The 20,821-nt window shown below is 37.6% G+C and overlaps 1 protein-coding gene across 2 annotated transcripts in view; it reads left to right on the top strand.

Annotated features, from left to right (window-relative positions):
• The first annotated feature begins 7,838 nt into the window (after nt 1–7,838).
• LOC128688133 (centrosomal protein of 295 kDa-like) overlaps nt 7,839–20,821 on the top strand; it is a 39,192-nt gene continuing 26,209 nt past the window's right edge. The window contains exons 1-3 of one of the 2 annotated variants that reach the window (XM_070086742.1): nt 7,839–8,030; nt 16,124–16,324; nt 16,705–16,925. In XM_070086742.1, coding sequence (XP_069942843.1) covers nt 7,929–8,030; nt 16,124–16,324; nt 16,705–16,925 — 524 coding nt within the window. In that variant the 5' untranslated portion in view covers nt 7,839–7,928. Of the gene's footprint in view, nt 8,059–16,123; nt 16,325–16,704; nt 16,926–20,821 lie in introns of both variants that reach the window. The other variant, XM_070086743.1, reaches the window with a different exon arrangement.

The following is a 20,821-nucleotide window of genomic DNA, read 5'->3' as shown; positions in this document are numbered from 1 at the left end:
ATATTAATCTCAGTCTTAAATAATGAATCCTGTGATACTCCAATACTGAAACTATGTACTGTGCCAAAACAAAAGCATTCACATTGCTAAACTCACAAACTAGTATTTAGTCACTTAGCCATAATACCAACTTACCTCATAATTTGTAATATTTTACAATTAAGAATAAAACTAAGTATGCCCGAAATGCCTAGCCATGCTAAGCGTTCTAGTGGTACACTCTGTAATCACAATTTTACTACATGTTAACCAAACAATAACCAAATTTCTGTAAACTCAGCATTGTAATCCTTATAGAGAATAAACTTTGAATTTGAATTTGAATTTGAATTTGAATTTGGTAACGGGCACCTCGGAGGGCAGTTAACCTATAGGCTAGTTGGACATCGTCAATTGTTTCTATCTCATTAATTTTCTTTTTTTTTTACCCTTCTTTTGCAAGCCATTTGATCCTCTCTGGTCTTGGCCATTTCTCTCTTATGCATTTCCTCTATGACGTCTGTTACGTTTCTTTGTTTTTGGATTTCCTACTGGATCACTGATGCTGGGAAGCGACCAGTGCTTGCCTCTTTTCCAGAGTTTAACTGCTGCCATCAATCCTGTGGCACTCATTATAATTAACATGAGGACACACACGCCAAACTCGTTGTGAAGGGAGCAAAGGAACTTTCATGACAGCGTGATGTCACCTCAAGAAGAAGTGTTTTAAGATTTTAGATTTCCAAATAACATTCATAAGCAGTGATGAGGCGACCAACGATGGGCAACCGATCAAATGGATCAAATGGATCAAACCGAAGGTCGACGTCGGTACTTGTCTCTTGTACTGGATATCACTCACATATCGCCACAAATCAACTACAGTTGAGGTAGAAAACCGAGAGAACATTGACTGGCAAGTGTCGGTAGCTTGGTCAACCTCCATTCTGAGGACGTCTCTCTCCTTTTCTAAATCACGAACCCATGGATCGAAAATTTGATAATAACACCCTAATATTTCGAGAAGGACTCTCACGGCCAGCATCCAGTAGTAATAAGTTTTTAGTGCCATCTTCCAAGACATATTAGGAGTCTTTAGCTTAGTAATTTAAATCATATATTAATACAGCTTATGATGGCACCATTATACTAAATATATCAATATACTGAAAAAATACTGTCTATTGTTGTGTGATGTATTATAGTGTCTATTGTTGTGTGATGTGTCTATTGTGTGATGTGTCTATTGTGTGATGTGTCTATTGTTGTGTGATGTAGTATAGTGTCTATTGTTGTGTGATGTAGTATAGTGTCTATTGTTGTGTGATGTGTCTATTTTTGTGTGATGTAGGATAGTGTCTATTGTCGTGTGACGTAGTATAGTGTTTACCTGGAGAGAGTTCCGGGGGTCAACGCCCCCGCGGCCCGGTCTGTGACCAGGCCTCCTGGTGGATCAGAGCCTGATCAACCAGGCTGTTGCTGCTGGCTGCACGCAAACCAACGTACGAGCCACAGCCCGGCTGATCAGGAACTGACTTTAGGTGCTTGTCCAGTGCCAGCTTGAAGACTGCCAGGGGTCTGTTGGTAATCCCCCTTATGTGTGCTGGGAGACAGTTGAACAGTCTCGGGCCCCTGACACTTATTGTATGGTCTCTTAACGTGCTAGTGACACCCCTGCTTTTCAGTGGGGGGATGGTGCATCGTCTGCCAAGTCTTTTGCTTTCGTAGTGAGTGATTTTCGTGTGCAAGTTCGGTACTAGTCCCTCTAGGATTTTCCAGGTGTACATAATCATGTATCTCTCCCTCCTGCGTTCCAGGGAATACAGGTTTAGGAACCTCAAGCGCTCCCAGTAATTGAGGTGTTTTATCTCCGTTATGCGCGCCGTGAAAGTTCTCTGTACATTTTCTAGGTCGGCAATTTCACCTGCCTTGAAAGGTGCTGTTAGTGTGCAGCAATATTCCAGCCTAGATAGAACAAGTGACCTGAAGAGTGTCATCATGGGCTTGGCCTCCCTAGTTTTGAAGTGTCTATTGTTTTGTGATGTAGTATAGTGTCTGTTGTGTGATGTAGTATAGTGTCTATTGTTGTGTGATGTAGTATAGTGTATATTGTTGTGTGATGTAGTATAGTGTCTATTGTTATGTGTAGTATAGTGTCTATTGTTGTGTGACGTAGTATAGCGTCTATTGTTGTGTGACGTAGTATAGTGTCTATTGTTGTGTGATGTAGTATACTGTCTATTGTTGTGTGATGTAGTATAGTGTCTATTGTTGTGTGTAGTATAGTGTCTGTTGTTGTGTGACGTAGTATAGTGTCTATTGTTGTGTGACGTAGTATAGCGTCTATTGTTGTGTGACGTAGTATAGTGTCTACTGTTGTATGATGTAGTATACTGTCTATTGTTGTGTGATGTAGTATAGTGTCTATAGTTGTGTGACGTAGTATAGTGTCTAGAGTGTCAATGTGTGAAATAGTATGCTGTCTATTGTTGTGTGATGCAGTATAGTGTCTATTGTTGTATGATGTAGTATACTGTCTCTTGTTGTGTGATGTAGTATAGTGTCTATTGTTGTGTGACGTAGTATAGTGTCTATTGTTATGTGTAGTATAGTGTCTATTGTTATGTGTAGTATAGTGTCTATTGTTGTGTGACATAGTATGCTGTCTATTGTTGTGTGATGCAGTATAGTGTCTTGTATGATGTAGTATAGTGTCTATTGTTGTGTGACGTAGTATACTGTCTCTTGTTGTGTGATGTAGTATAGTGTCTATTGTTGTGTGACGTAGTATAGTGTCTCTTGTTGTGTGATGTAGTATAGTGTCTATTGTTATGTGTAGTATAGTGTCTATTGTTGTGTGATGTAGTATAGTGTCTATTGTTGTGTGACGTAGTATAGTGTCTATTGTTGTGTGACGTAGTATAGTGTCTATTGTTGTGTGACGTAGTATAGTGTCTATTGTTGTGTGACGTAGTATACCTGGATTGTTGTGTGATGTATACTATCTATTGTTGTATGACGTAGCATAGTGTCTATTGTTGTGTGATGTATACTATCTATTGTTGTGTGATGTAGTATAGTGTCTGTTGTTGTGTGATGTAGTATAGTGTCTATTGTTGTGTGACGTAGTATAGTGTCTATTGTTGTGTGATGTAGTATACTGTCTATTGTTGTGTGATGCAGTATAGTGTCTATTGTTGTATGATGTAGTATAGTGTCTATTGTTGTGTGATGTAGTATAGTGTCTATTGTGTGATGTATCATAGTGTCTACTGTTGTGTGATGTAGTATAGTGTCTATTGTGTGATGTAGTATAGTGTCTATTGTTGTGTGATGTAGTATAGTGTCTATTGTGTGATGTAGTATAGTGTCTATTGTTGTGTGATGTAGTATAGTGTCTATTGTTGTGACATAGTATAGTGTCTATTGTTGTGATGTAGTATAGTGTCTATTGTTGTGTGATGTATTATAGTGTCTATTGTTGTGTGACCAATAATTCATTACAGTTGTGACCGGGTGTGGAAGTGTGAATTGCTCATTACTCTATAATTTGTTCATGATTGTAGCCATGTATAAACGTAAGTAACTATTCTTACAGGATTCATTACCTTTGTAACTTGTGAGTTCATTACCTTTGTACCTAGTTCAGCTATCAAAACTTTGGGGGCCCAGTCCCTGGACCCATTACGTTCCTCTGTAATCTGTAAATACCTTTGTAACTTGTCATGATTGAAACCAGACCTACCTGGAGTTCATTACCTTTGTAAATTGTGAGTTCATTACCTCTGTAACTTGCTCAGCTATCAAAACTTTGGGGTCCAGTCCCTGGACCAATTATGTACCTCTGTAATCTTTTGACTACCGCCCACAGGATGGGTATTGGGTGCATAATAAACATATTAAACTAACTATTGTTGTGTGATGTGTTTATTGTTGTGTGACGTAGTATAGTGTCTATTGTTGTGTGATGTAGTATAGTGTCTATTGTTGTGTGATGTATAGTGCCTATTGTGTGACGTAGTATAGTGTCTATTGTTGTGTGACGTAGTATAGTGTCTATTGTTGTGTGATGTAGTATAGTGTCTATTGTTGTGTGACGTAGTATAGTGTATATTGTTGTGTGATGTGTCTATTGTGTGATGTAGTATAGTGTCTATTGTTGTGTGATGTAGTATAGTGTCTATTGTTGTGTGATGTAGTATAGTGTCTATTGTTGTGTGATGTAGTATAGTGTATATTGTTGTGTGATGTGTCTATTGTTGTGTGATGTAGTATAGTGTATATTGTGTGATGTAGTATAGTGTCTATTGTTGTGTGATGCAGTAAGAATGATAACAAATTCCCACTCCCGCCAGTATACTCCACCAATTTTCAAAAGTCTGAATCTGCTCACCATTAAGAACATCCATACTTATTCATGTGCCTACTACATACACAGAACAATACACGCAAATATAAACCCTCCACTCAAACTTCTCCTCACCAACCTAAAGAGGATGTGGAAAATTGCATTTATCTGAATGTATCATTATATACATAACAGTAAATGAACATAGATAATTATTATTTATCAGTTAGACAAGTAGGAATTTGGGACACCTAGGTCGCAAAAAATGTCCCCCTTCGATACCTACCACTGTCATATCCACAAGTTGCTCTGGACCTATTAATTAAATGAAATATACATCTTTTGTAGATGAATGGTTCAGAGAACCGACATGTTGATAAATTAGACACATGTGCAACTCTTGGGTATCTTTATTGTGGAAACGTTTCGCCACTGTGTGGCGAAACGTTTCCACAATAAAGATACCCAAGAGTTGCACATGTGTCTAATTTATCGAAATATACATCACCAGGAATGCTGGTAAATATATAAATTTGTGGACTGTATATTAAAATTTAAAAAGGATTATAGTATATACACACATTTACATAACAGAAGGATAATATCTTAATATCACTCACCGATTTAACTGGAGATTAACTTGTATCATACTCAGAAAACCTCACTGTCTATACATGAAAATAACAACTGGCCAGAGTTATAACACAACAGACTTATCTGAGGTTCCTGGAGCTGTCTTGTCCAGATTTAGATTTTGCCACCGAAGTGGCTAGTTTATTGTGCACCCCATATCCATCCTGTGGACGGTAGCGCGAGAGCATATGGATACACAAAAGGCCTAGGAACTAGGCCCCAAAGGGTTAACAGGAATACATGTGGATTTATATCTACATATCTATAGTTCACTTATCTGTTACAAGCAAATTTAGGAAATTTGCTTAGTATATCTGGTATCTTATTTTCATTAATAAGATATCTTGACATGTCACATAGGTTATTATACTGTCTGTCTCTGTATTCCTCAATAAGTGGACAATTAAGCACATAGTGTTCAAGAGAGTGACCATATGCCTGATCACATAATTTACATTTAGTTTGATCATCATCTGTGTGTCTCCCAAACTGCCAGAAGTACTTGTAACCAAGCCTAAGCCTGGCCACTACAACATCAGTCAGTCTGTTCACATTGCAAGTTGCTCCATAAACATACTTATCTACGTTCATGTTATCATAGTGGGTTATAGATCTACTCAGGCTTCTAACTGCATTCCTATAACAATCATTTTCATTATTTACTTCTCTCCTAATATTATTCCTAATGCTAGACACAGTTATACCAAAGTTATATTCTACATTCTCCTTCTCGATACTCTTCTTGGCTAACATATCAACTTTATCATGAAGGAGTAATCCAATGTGTGATGGGATCCATAGCAATTGTACATTAATTCCTTTGTCCCTAATTTTTGAGTATCTATACCTGGCTTCCCCAATGAGCATGTTGTTGGAGTCATTATATGAGTCAAGAGCCTTCAGTGATGACATAGAATCAGTAATGATGATAGAGTCAAGCTCAGTGTCATAGGTTAGCTTTAGCGCCATTAGGATTGCAAACAATTCAGTTTGCAGTGTAGACGCCCAGTTGTTAATTCTTATGCCTAACTCAACAAATTTATTATCGTTCTTAACTAGGGAGGTGGCAACAAGAGCAGATGCAGCCCTGCCAGAAGACTCCTGTTTAGATCCATCAGTGTATATAACTTGTGATAACTTGTTACTACCAGCTAGGTGAGAAATTTCTTCTTGGTAGTTGCCTGATATCTCAAGTTATGCAGGAATGCACATCCAACAATTTCGCCTCCTATTTGAGAGGTGTCAGCCCAATTTTAGCCTCTAGAGCACGAAAATTCCTTCCCATTGCACTTGTGGAAAATTGCATTTAGCTGAATGTATTATTATGTACATAACAGTAAATGAACAGATAATTATTATTTATCAGTTAGACAAGTAGGAATTTGGGACACCTAGGTCGCAAAAAATGTCCCCCTTCGATACCTACCACTGTCATATCCACAAGTTGCTCTGGACCTATTAATTAAATGAAATATACATCACCAGGAATACTGGTAAATATATAAATTTGTGGACTGTATATTAAAAAATAATTATATATAAATTCACATATACATAACAGAAGGAAAATATATCTTAATATCACTCACCAATTTGACTGGATATTAAGTTGTATCATACTCAGAAAAACCTCACTAACTAAATTTATGAAAACACTGGCCAGAATTATACACAAATCGAGAGAGCTTATCTGAGGTTCCTGTAGCTGTCTTGTCCAGTCGTCTGATATCTCAAGTTATGCAGGAATGCACATCCAACAATTTCGCCTCCTATTTGAGAGGTGTCAATCCAATTTTAACCTCTAGAGCACGAAAAATTCTTCCCATTATATTAACGTTGTATCCAATTCAAAACCAAGATGGCGAGTGCCTCGTCTGCGCAGACGCAGGCTTTCCGTTTTCTATGACATAAATATTATTAAATACAGTATGGCCATCTATTTACCTATAAATTACCGTATTTCCGGAAAATATACAGTGTTTTCCACACAGGACACATGACCACAACACAAGACACAGATCTCTTTTTGATATACCTCGTGTCCATGTCACACTGTAAAAACTCTATGCACATAAAGGGCCCCAAAATATGGAATTCATTGCCAGATGTTAAAGTAACCCAGTCTGAAAATCAATTTAAGACTCTTCTCAAAAGCCACGTAATCGCCCTAGACTAAACGCTAAATACTCAGTACACACTTACTTATGTACTCCCACAACATAACTTCAACAATCACTTTGAACCTTTTATCCATTGTTGACAGGAATATAATTGAATCATTGTTTTCACAAAAAGCATTTTCAAATATATGAATATATCTTTTGTCTTATACAAATTTTGATTCATTTATAATTAATAATTTACTATACAACTATGAAATAATTACTATCCTACTGTACAACTATGATATAATCCTTAGTGTTAAGTAGTCTGAAAGCCAATAATGTTAAGTTGGCCCATAATGCCAAGGCATAATAGAGGCTCTCTTTGCATTGCAACCCACTATTGTAAATACAAAATCGCAATGTACTGTTTGCAAAGACATAAAATAAATAAATAATAAAATAAATAGTGTCTATTCTTGTGTGATGTAGTATAGTGTCTAGTGACAGTGAGTGAGTTCTCTGGGACAGTGGTCTCGGAGCCATACATCACCTCCTTATAGGTCTTGGTAAAGTCTGTTGTTGTTGACTGAGTTGGAGATTATCTGGCTCTGCCGGGGTTTAGGCAAGGCAGACGTTCCATCTGACCTATTTATGAATTCATCGTTTCCGTTTCTCTTCAGAGGAAACTGTATTTTCTATATATTTCCCTCCTCCAGACTTAGGCATATATTGTTCCTCCGCACTCCCGGGAAGAATGGCTCAATAAGGCGTGAGTTATGGTGGCCTTTAACAGCAACAATAACAACAACATATGAGCAATGGAAAACACGTTAGTTATTTTATAAGAAGACTAGAGAGGCTGTATGGAGAAGTCATGCTGGAGAAGCTTGCGTGTGAGTGGCAGCGAGCTGGAGCAAGTAGTGCAGCAGGAGAGGAACAAGTGGAAGATATTCCGCATTCAACAGGTTGGCTGGATGAGATTTTGCCACCGAAGTTAGTTTAGTTTAATATGTTTATTATGTACCCCATACCCATCCTGTGGGGGGTACACCGAAGTGGCTAGTTTATTGTGCACCCCATATCCATCCTGTGGATGGTAGCGCAAGAACATATGGATACACAAAAGGCCGAGGAACTAGGTCCCAAATGGGTTAAGAGGTGTACATATGGGTTTATATATACATATTTACAGTTCACTTATCTGTTACAAGCAAATTTAGGAAATTTGCTTAGTATATCTGGTATCTTATTTTCATTAATAAGATATCTTGGCATGTCACATAGGTTATTATACTGTCTGTCTCTGTATTCCTCAATAAGTGGACAATTAAGCACATAGTGTTCAAGAGAGTGACCATATGCCTGATCACATAATTTACATTTAGTTTGATCATCATCTGTGTGTCTCCCAAACTGCCAGAAGTACTTGTAACCAAGCCTAAGCCTGGCCACTACAACATCAGTCAGTCTGTTCACATTGCAAGTTACTCCATAAACATACTTATCTACGTTCATGTTATCATAGTGGGTCATAGATCTACTCAGGCTTCTAACTGCATTCCTATAACAATCATTTTCATTATTTACTTCTCTCCTAATATTATTCCTAATGCTAGACACAGATATACCAAAGTTATATTCTACATTCTCCTTCTGGGTACTCTTCTTGGCTAACATATCAACTTTATCATGAAGGAGTAATCCAATGTGTGATGGGATCCATAGCAATTGTCCATTAATTCCTTTGTCCCTGATTTTTGAGTATCTATACCTGGTTTCTCCAATGAGCATGTTGTTGGAGTCATTATATGAGTTAAGAGCCTTCAATGATGACATAGAATCAGTAATAATGATAGAGTCAAGCTCGGTGTCATAAGTTAGCTTTAGCACCATTAGGATTGCAAACAGTTAAGTTTGCAATGTAGAAGCGCAGTTGTTAATTCTTATGCCTAGTTCAACAAGTTTATTATCGTTCTTAACTAGGGAGGTGGCAACAAGAGCAGATGCAGCCCTGCCAGAAGACTCCTATTTAGATCCATCAGTGTATATAACTTGTGATAACTTATTACTACCAGCTAGGCAAAAAATTTCTTCTTGAGCAGATTGTGTTGGACACTTGTCAAAGTTAATTAAAGAGACAAATCAGCTGTAAAAATTTCTGCCATGATTCTGTTAGTGTTTCCTCAAGGTTATAATATAATGTATGTACTTCCTCGTGATATGATATGTTAGTGCTTCCTCATGATTATAATGTTATAATATGTCAATGCTTCCTCAGAGTAAAGGAAGCGCGTTGACAGTGATTTCTTCTGCCTTAGAATATTTCATAGCTCCTGATGAAGCACAGGAAAGCATGAAAGATCGTGAGCTGAAGATTTACATACCCTGTGGCCTATCTTACAGTGTTACCATCACCTGTCTACTATTGTATTGCATGCACATTATTATATATATATATATATATATATATATATATATATATATATATATATATATATATATACAGTGGACCCCCGGTTAACGATATTTTTTCACTCCAGAAGTATGTTCAGGTGCCAGTACTGACCGAATTTGTTCCCATAAGAAATATTGTGAAGTAGATTAGTCCATTTGAGACCCCCAAACATACACATACAAACGCACTTACATAAATACACTTACATAATTGGTCGCATTCGGAGGTAATCGTTATGCGGGGGTCCACTGTATATATATATATATATATATATATATATATATATATATATATATATATATATATATATATATATATATATATATATATATATATATATATATATATATGCAAAACAACCACTGTGAAAGAGTTGTGAAATTCCAAGCACTTTCGTGACTATTCACATTGTCAAGGAACTACGAAAGTAATGCATCAAAGGAAGGCAATTAAAGGGCTTAGACCACACCTCACAGTCAACTCCCACAACAAAGAAACACCTGACGCGGGACAATACCGGACTCATAAGAAAAGAGGAACACTGCAGTAGGTTCGTGAATGATAGTGAATCATTACATATATATATATATATATATATATATATATATATATATATATATATATATATATATATATATATATATTCTAGGTAGTAGGTTGGTAAACAGCAACCGCCCAGGGAGGTACTACCGTCCTGCCAAGTGAGTGTAAAACGGAAGCCTGTAATTGTTTTACATGATGACAGGATTGCTGGTGTCCTTTTTTCTGTCTCATAAACATGCAAGATTTCAGGTATTTCTTGCTACTTCTACTTACACTTAGGTCACACTGCACATACATGTACAAACATATATACACACCCTTCTGGGTTTTCTTCTATTTTCTTTCTTGTTCTTGTTTATTTCCTCTTACCTCCATGGGGAAGTGGAACAGAATTCTTCCTCCGTAAGCCATGCGTGTTGTAAGAGGCAACTAAAATGCCGGGAGCAAGGGGCTAGTAACCTCTTCTCCTGTATATATTACTAAATGTAAAAGGAGAAACTTTCGTTTTTCCTTTTGGGCCACCCCTCCTCGGTGAGATACGGCCGGTGTGTTGAAAGAAAGATATATATATATATACATGTATATATATATACAGTGGACCCCCGCATACCGTTGGCATCACATAACGTTTAATCCGCATACCGCTCGCTTTTATCGCAAAAATTTTGCTTCGCATACCGCTCAAAAACCCGCTCACCGCTGTTCGTCCGAGACGCGTCCAATGTGTGCCCTTAGCCAGCCTCACATGTGCCGCCGGTGGCATTGTTTACCAGCCAGCCTCCGCGGTAACATCCAAGCATACAATCGGAACATTTCGTATTATTACAGTGTTTTTGGTGATTTTATCTGCAAAATAAGTGACCATGGGCCCCAAGAAAGCTTCTAGTGCCAACCCTACAGCAATAAGGGTGAGAATTACTATAGAGATGAAGAAAGAGATCATTGATAAGTATGAAAGTGGAGTGCGTGTCGCCGACCTGGCCAGGTTGTACAAGAAACCCAAATCAACCATCGCTACTATTGTGGGCAACAGAAAGGCAATCAAGGAAGCTGTTCTTGGAAAAGGTTTAACTGTGTTTTCGAAACAGAGATCGCAAGTGATGGAAGATGTTGAGAGACTCTTATTGGTGTGGATAAATGAAAAATAGCTAGCAGGAGATAGCGTCCCTCAAGCGATCATAAGCGAAAAGGCTAGGAAGTTGCATGAGGATTTAATTAAAAAAATGCCTGCAACTAGTGATGATGTGAGTGAATTTAAGGCCAGCAAAGGTTGGTTTGAGAGATTTAAGAAGCGTAGTGGCATACATAGTGTGATAAGGCATGGTGAGGCTGCCAGTTCGGACCACAAAGCAGCTGAAAAATATGTGCAGGAATTCAAGGAGTACATAGACAGTGAAGGACTGAAACCTGAACAAGTGTTTAATTGTGATGAAACAGGCCTGTTTTGGAAGAAAATGCCAAGCAGGACCTACATTACTCAGGAGGAAAAGGCACTCCCAGGACATAAGCCTATGAAAGACAGGCTTACTCTTCTCATGTGTGCCAATGCTAGTGGTGATTGCAAAGTGAAGCCTTTATTAGTGTATCACTCTGAAACTCCCAGAGCGTTCAGGCAAAAGAATATCCTCAAGGCTAATTTGTGTGTGCTGTGGATGGCAAACAATAAGGCATGGATCACTAGGCACTTTTTCTATGACTGGTTACACCAAGCATTTGCCCCCACTGTGAAAAATTACCTAACTGAAAATAAATTAGACCTTAAGTGCCTCCTGGTGTTAGACAATGCCCCTGGTCATCCTACAGACTTGGCAGAGCGACTTTGTGGGGACATGAGCTTCATTAAGATGACATTTTTGCCTCCTAATACCACTCCTCTCCTGCAGCCCATGGACCAGCAGGTTATTGCAAACTTCAAAAAACTGTACACAAAAGCTCTGTTTGAAAGGTGCTTTGTAGTGACCTCAGAAACTCAACTGACTCTAAGAGAGTTTTGGAGAGAGCACTTTAATATCCTCAATTGTGTAAACCTTATAGGTAAGGCTTGGGAGGGAGTGACTAAGAAGACCTTGAACTCTGCTTGGAAGAAACTGTGGCCAGAATGTGTAGACAAAAGGGATTTTGAAGGGTTTGAGGCTAACCCTGAGAGAATTATGCCAGTTGAGGAATCCATTGTGGCATTGGGAAAGTCCTTGGGGTTGGAGGTTAGTGGGGAGGATGTGGAAGAGTTGGTGGAGGAGGACAATGAAGAACTAACCACTGATGAGCTGCTAGATCAACTTCAACAGCAAGAGGCCATACCTGAGGAAACTGGTTCAGAGGAGGGGAGAGAGTAATTGAAGAAGTTGCCTACTACAAAGATTAAGGAAATCTGTGCAATGTGGCTGAAAGTGCAAACCTTTATGGATGAGAATCACCCTCACACAGCTATTGCAAGCTGTGCTGGTGATTATTACACTGACAATGTTGTGAAACACTTTAGGGAAGTCATAAAGGAACGAGAGGTACAGGCCACTATGGACAGATATGTTGTGCGAAAGAAGTCCAGTGACTCTGAAGCTGGTCCTAGTGGCATTAAAAGAAGAAGGGAAGTAACCCCAGAAAAGGACTCGACACCTCAAGTCTTAATGGAAGGGGATTCCCCTTCTAAACACTAACACTCTCTCTCCCCTCCTCCCATCCCATCAATCATCACCAGATCTTCAATAAAAGTAAGTGTCATGTAATTGTGCATGCCTTTTTCAGTTTGTGTGTATTAAAATTAACATTTCATGTGGTAAAATTTTTTTTTTTCATACTTTTGGGTGTCTTGCACGGATTAATTTGATTTCCATTATTTCTTATGGGGAAAATTCATTCGCATACCGATCATTTCGCATAACAATGAGCCCTCTTGCACGGATTAAAATCGCTATGCGGGGGTCCACTGTATATATATATATACAGTAGGGCCCCACTTATACGGCGGGTTAGGTTCCAGGCTACCGCCGTAAAGCGGAAATCGCCGTAAAGTGGAACACCCTTTTTTTCCACTTATAAATGCATACAAACACTAGATAACAAGTTTACACTAACATATATTAAGTTAGCAATAGAACCAGGCATCAAAAAACAATAAAAAGGTACAATACACACATAGTGCACTCATTACTTACCTTAAAATATTTATAGTCTTAATCTAGGGTGAGACAAGTAGTATTTATTGTAAGAAATCAAGTGTGGTATGTATTGTAATAGCCTCACCAGGCCACCCCACCCACACATACTATTCTATGATATTTAAGCATCCCAGAGCGATAAAATGTATATACAGTTCACTCATTACTTACCTTAAAATATTTGTAGTCTTAATGTAGGGTCAGGAGTAAGTAAATGAGATAAAACGAATAAATGAGAGAGAGAAAGAATGAGTACATGAGAGGGGGCAGGCGCAGTTATGTAAACAAACCAGGGGAAGGTAAGTTTTGTAAACAAACGAAATGTACACGTCTGGTTTGTGTACAAGTTACATTGTGTACAGGTTGTCTCTACATTGATACGGTAGAATTAATAAAGAAGAACACTCCCATTCTCATGTAACATCATTTTGAGAAGAAATGAAGCTCTGAGTGAAGGCAATGGAAATAAGTCACACTGACTTTTTTGGGTTATCCTAGGTTCTCTACACGTATGTTGTTATGTATGATAATCTATGTAACTGTATTTGTGTATACCTGAATAAACTTACTTACATACATACGAAAGGAATAATTTTCTACAGTTACCCCCCAGTAACACATTTACTCTTATGTTAGATTAGAGAAAATGTTATTCTTGCCGTCACTTGTACAAGTTATGTGGCTCCCACATCTTATATTTATGTTTATTTATTCTATTGTGGGGTGTATTTATCATCTTTTTATGTTATGTATCGTGTTTATTATATAATTTTGAAAAAAATATCATGGATGGATTAATGAAAATGTGTATATTACCGTAATATACGACATTTAATGAGACTCAGTATTGTTATTATCACCACTTGTGCAAGTCGTCTGCTACGACATCTCACATTTGTTTATTTATTCTACTGTGGGGTGTATTTATCTTATTTATATGTTATGCATCGTGTTTATTATATAATTTTGAAAAAAATATCATGGATGGATTAATGAAAATGTGTATATTACCGTAATATACGACATTTAATGAGACTCAGTATTGTTATTATCACCACTTGTGCAAGTCGTCTGCTCACATCTCACATTTGTTTATTTATTCTACTGTGGGGTGTATTTATCTTATTTATATGTTATGCATCGTGTTTATTATATAATTTTGAAAAAAATATCATGGATGGATTAATGAAAATGTGTATATTACCGTAATATACGACATTTAATGAGACTCAGTATTGTTATTATCACCACTTGTGCAAGTCGTCTGCTCACATCTCACATTTGTTTATTTATTCTACTGTGGGGTGTATTTATCTTATTTATATGTTATGCATCGTGTTTATTATATAATTTTGAAAAAAATATCATGGATGGATTAATGAAAATGTGTATATTAACGTAATATACGACATTTAAATGACTCGATGTATGTAAGTTTATTTAGGTACAGGTATACATAAGTATAATTATCAGAGTATATATAAAATATGAAATAACTTTTAAAAACATTTGAAATTTTGGAGTTTCCAGACAAAATGGAGAGACTTAGTGCTTACTGAGCTCATGGAGAATGTAAACAAACAGGGTGGGGCACGGTGACCGTATTAGAAAGTCAGGTGGGGGGAGCCGTATAGTGAGTTTTGGTCATAATTTGAAATGTCCGTATTAGCGGAACGCCGTAAAGCGGAACGCCGTAAAGCGGGGCCCTCCTGTATGTATATATATATTATATATGTAAATATATATATATGTATATATATATATATGTATATATATATATGTGTGTGTGTGTGTGTGTGTGTATGTGTGTGTGTTTTCATACATATACATACATATTCATATACATACATGCATACATACACAAATATATACATACAGTACATAAGAGTTGTTAGCATGTAAGTTGTACATTATCATGTAAATCATGTCAGTGCTTCATATTGAATATCCTACCACAGTAGTGAATCATTACATACCATTATAGACAAATAATTTCAATGTTTGTATTTCATGAACATAGATTTGTAAAACTTAGAAGAAAATATCTGCATGAGAAGAATTGTGTAACATTAGATGCCTGAATTCAACAGTTATATGTATTGTGTTGTGGGCGACGTAAACTGTTTAGAGGGTCTGGTATGTAAGTTTGAAGTGCCTGGTGTAAATAATAATTGGAGGCCTCAAATTGAGCTATGTATGAAAAGAGGTTTGCTAATAGGTAATATGTATTTAAAGAAAAAGATAAATAAATAGATACAGTATAGTGCATGATACAAGCAGTTTGCTGGACTTTGTGTTAGTTAGATAAAAGGTTGATGGGTTGATTCTGGATGTGTGTGTGTTTAGAAGGGCAGCATATACAGTATATCAGATCATTATTTAGTGGTAGCTACAGTGAGAATAAGAGGTAGATTGGGTGTAAGGAGAATGTCATCAGTAAGAGAGAGGTGAAGGGTTATAAATTATAGGAGGAGATAGGGTAAAATATAAGTAACTATTAGGAGAAAGGTGGTCTAGAAAGAATATAGGTAGTGAGAAGGGGTAGACATAAGATTTTGTTTGGATTTTTAACCCCAAAGGGTTAGCCACCCAAGATAACCCAAGAAAGTCAGTGCATCATCAAGGACTGTCTGTCTTATTTCCATTGGTTTCCTTAAATCTTGTACCCCACGATGCGACCCATACCAGGTACGTACTGCTAGGTAAATGGGGACAACAGGTGTTAAGAAACATGCCCAATGTTTCCACCTTTGATGTGGATTGATCCACAGACATTGTGTGTGAAGCGAGAGTGTTGCCTACCTGGCCACAGGGTAGATTTAAATGCACTTTATTTCAAGTTTAGGATAGCCTACATGTTCAGTAGATGTAGTCATGCAATAATTTCTGTTTTAATTTATTCCAGGTACGGGAGCAGGCAAAAGAAGAAGCCAGGCGTATTCGTGAATCTGTGCATAGTAAAAAGTCACAGATGATCCAAGATTTAAGACAGGACCTATACCAACAGTGGCAAGCAGAGAAAGAGAATCAGGTACAGGAGCTGCAAAAGGAATATAAGGAATCCCTGCAGGCACTTGGCAAGGCTCATGAACTTGCTAGTCAACAGGTAATTAAGTGATATAAATTAAGAAATTTTTTCACATAGTAGACATATATAATGTATTTTACTGGAAATAATTGGATGATCTCCTATACAGTATGAGTGTTCAGTGTACATAAAACTGGACAGGAGAAAGTAGAGGATTTTTCTCAGTGTAATTTGGCAGAGTGCCAATGGAGGATTGGAGCCATTTTCTAATGTAACTGTCTGTCTGTGAAGGAAAACTTTCTGATATTTTTGACATTACATTGTCCTAAGTTACACCTTTTGTCTCTTGGTCATTTTTGTTAATAAAACTAGGTTTTCTACTTTATTTAGTTTTTGTATCTTTTTTTTTTTCACCTTATACAGTATATATGTGGTTATCATATTTCTTTATTTTTTAGCCTGATGTAAATGAAATTTTAGCTCAACGTGCTCATTGCAACCAAGAAAAAGCAGCAAGGCGTGGAGATGAAGCGAAGAAAGTGCACAAGCAGCAACAGCTACAAAAAAATCATGAAAAGAATAAGCTCCTTAAGCATCGTCATGATGCTCTTAACTGGGAAAAGCTTAGAGCACATCGGGTTGCTAATTTACCAACACCCAAAGCCTTGAAAAAAAAGACGTAAGTTAAAAAGTCAAACTACTGAACTAGTAATATATTTTTCGTTCACTAATGTTTTAGGAACTTTCATTAATTGTAATACTTTTGGGTATGCTTAATCATGCACTTGTGTACATGCATTAAAAAAAATAATTTACATGGTATTTAACATTTCAGTTAATATTTAGCATGAAGTGCCTAAATAATTTGCCAGTATAATGCAACACCATTATTCTGAATATTTCAGTATGTGTGTAAAGTATTAGTAAGAAGAAAATTCTGGAAGAGAGATACCAAAAAACTATAATCAGGCACTCACCACTCACTGTAGTACCTGTCCTCTTAACTTTCCTCTTCTAAATAAGTTGCACATAAGTGAAATATTCACTTATTTGCACACAATTTATAAAAAAATAATAATATGGTAGAAGTACTATACTTGGAATAAAGGTAGTTAGGGTAAGATATAAACAGCTATTGGAGGATAGATGGGCTAATGAGAGCATAGGCAATGGGGTCGAAGAGGTATGGGGTAGGTTTAAAAATGTAGTGTTGGAGTGTTCAGCAGAAGTTTGTGGTTACAGGAAGGTGGGTGCGGGAGGGAAGAGGAGAAAAAGTTAGCATATGAGAAGTTTTTACAAAGTAGAAGTGATGCAAGGAGGGAAGAGTACATATATGGAGAAAAAGAGAGAGGTTAAGAGAGTGGTGAAGCAATGTAAAAAGAGAGCAAATGAGAGAGTGGGTGAGATGTTATCAACAAATTTTGTTGAAAATAAGAAAAAGTTTTGGAGTGAGATTAACAAGTTAAGGAAGCCTAGAGAACAAATGGGTTTGTCAGTTAAAAATAGGAGAGGAGAGTTATTAAATGGAGAGTTAGAGGTATTGGGAAGATGGAGGGAATATTTTGAGGAATTGTTAAATGTTGATGAAGATAGGGAAGCTGTGATTTTGTGTATAGGGCAAGGAGGAATAACATCTTGAAGGAGTGAGGAAGAGCCAGTTGTGAGTGTAGGGGAAGTTCGTGAGGCAGTAGGCAAAATGAAAGGGGGTAAGGCAGCCGGGATTGATGGGATCAAGATAGAAATGTTAAAAGCAGGTGGGGATATAGTTTTGGAGTGGTTGGTGCAATTATTTAATAAATGTATGGAAGAGGGTAAGGTACCTAGGGATTGGCAGAGAGCATGCATAGTTCCTTTGTATAAAGGCAAAGGGGACAAAAGAGAGTGCAAAAATTATAGGGGGATAAGTTTGTTGAGTGTACCTGGTAAAGTGTATGGTAGAGTTATTATTGAAAGAATTAAGAGTAAGACGGAGAATAGGATAGCAGATGAACAAGGAGGCTTTAGGAAAGGTAGGGGGTGTGTGGACCAGGTGTTTACAGTGAAACACATAAGTGAACAGTATTTAGATAAGGCTAAAGAGGTCTTTGTGGCATTTATGGATTTGGAAAAGGCGTATGACAGGGTGGATAGGGGGGCAATGTGGCAGATGTTGCAGGTGTATGGTGTAGGAGGTAGGTTACTGAAAGCAGTGAAGAGTTTTTACGAGGATAGTGAGGCTCAAGTTAGAGTATGTAGGAAAGAGGGAAATTATTTCCCAGTAAAAGTAGGCCTTAGACAAGGATGTGTGATGTCACCGTGGTTGTTTAATATATTTATAGATGTGGTTGTAAGAGAAGTAAATGCGATGGTCTTGGCAAGAGGCATGGAGTTAAAAGATAAAGAATCACACATAAAGTGGGAGTTATCACAGTTGCTTTTTGCTGATGACACTGTGCTCTTTGGAGATTCTGAAGAGAAGTTGCAGAGATTAGTGGATGAATTTGGTAGGGTATGCAAAAGAAGAAAATTAAAAGTGAATACAGGAAAGAGTAAGGTTATGAGGATAACAAAAAGATTAGGTGATGAAAGATTGGATATCAGATTGGAGGGAGAGGGTATGGAGGAGGTGAATGTATTCAGATATTTGGGAGTGGACGTGTCAGCGGATGGGTCTATGAAAGATGAGGTGAATCATAGAATTGATGAGGGGAAAAGGGTGAGTGGTGCACTTAGGAGTCTGTGGAGACAAAGAACTTTGTCCTTGGAGGCAAAGAGGGGAATGTATGAGAGTATAGTTTTACCAACGCTCTTATATGGGTGTGAAGCATGGGTGATGAATGTTGCAGCGAGGAGAAGGCTGGAGGCAGTGGAGATGCCATGTCTGAGGGCAATGTGTGGTGTGATTATAATGCAGAGAATTCGTAGTTTGGAAGTTAGGAGGAGGTGCGGGATTACCAAAACTGTTGTCCAGAGGGCTGAGGAAGGGTTGTTGAGGTGGTTCGGACATGTAGAGAGAAAGGAGCGAAACAGAGTGACTTCAAGAGTGTATCAGTCTGTAGTGGAAGGAAGGCGGGGTAGGGGTCGGCCTAGGAAAGGTTGGAGTGAGGGGGTAAAGGAGGTTTTGTGTGTGAGGGGCTTGGACTTCCAGCAGGCATGCGTGAGCGTGTTTGATAGGAGTGAATGGAGACAAATGGTTTTTAATACTTGACGTGCTGTTGGAGTGTGAGCAAAGTAACATTTATGAAGGGGTTCAGGGAAATCGGCAGGCCGAACTTGAGTCCTGGAGATGGGAAGTACAGTGCCTGCACTCTGAAGGAGGGGTGTTAATGTTGCAGTTTAAAAACTGTAGTGTAAAGCACCCTTCTGGCAAGACAGTGATGGAGTGAATGATGGTGAAAGTTTTTCTTTTTTGGGCCACCCTGCCTTGGTGGGAATCGGCCAGTGTGATAATAATAATAAAAAAAAAAACTGGTAATTATCCTCTTATACAAAATACAATCAAACCCGACAGAGAAATTCACCCAACAAATATTTATTATTGATACGTACTTGCTTAAATGCCCTAGAAATTCCTGCAAAACATTATCCTCCTTTGAGATTTCAGTATTCCAAATGATAGACACAGGTACATACCAGAGAACTCCTTAGACTTTTTAACTCTTTAACTGTGACCAATGTACACTACTAGTACACAGGTGACAAGGACATGTTCATTGTATTAGTATGTATTGTTTTTCACTTCTTCATGTACACTACATACCAATATTTTTACCCTCAGCTTAACGATTTGGGTTTCCTTCAACCTGTTCATGCCTTTTTAAAAATCTAAGTCCAAGTGAGTCTATGCAGTGCATCATGGGGTGAAACTGCCTAAATAGCATAAATAAACAATGAAACCAGGACCTGTAGTGCCTCCACCAACATCCCTCCCAGCAAATAAGGTGTAGAACTACCAAGACAGTGCCTTATTTATTCAAAATTTATTATAATTTTATGATACTAACAGTGGAATTCAATCATAAAGCACACTTTCCAAGAATACTGTATTATCATATGTAACAATAATAATAATAATAAAACTGGGGTGATTGGAAAGAGGGTAGCAGTCATCCATAAAAGGTATGAGTGCATAGGTAGAGAAGGCTTTTGAGTGTTAGGAGCTTGAGCACCCAGCAGGCTTGTGTGAGTGTGTTAGATCAGAGTGAGTGGAAACAAGTGGTTTTTATGCTGTTGAAGTATAAGCAAGGTAACATTTACGAAGGGATTCAAGGAAACTGGTTATCCAAACTTGGGTCCTAGAAGTGGGAAGTGCAGTTTGGAGAGTTATTTGAATTGTGATATCTGTGCATTTCTGGAAAGACAGCTATTGAATGAATAATGGTGAATGTGCTTCCTTTTTTTTTTTAGGGGGATTACCTCTACCTTAGTGGAGATGGCTGGTGTATCTTAAAAACAAATAATAATAATAATGTATGCAATGATGATGTTGCAGAGAATTTTGAGAAAAAAAAAGTCTGATTTTGGTAGATCTGTGGAAATCAGGGATTAAAATATTTTTCCTCATAACTGCTTGGCAAGCTGCAGTACTGTATATCT

The sequence above is a fragment of the Cherax quadricarinatus genome, chromosome 19, assembly GCF_038502225.1.
Source record: "Cherax quadricarinatus isolate ZL_2023a chromosome 19, ASM3850222v1, whole genome shotgun sequence".
Lineage (NCBI taxonomy): Eukaryota > Metazoa > Arthropoda > Malacostraca > Decapoda > Parastacidae > Cherax > Cherax quadricarinatus.
Note: the sequence above shows the minus strand (reverse complement) of the source record. Positions and strands in the feature narration are given on the sequence as shown.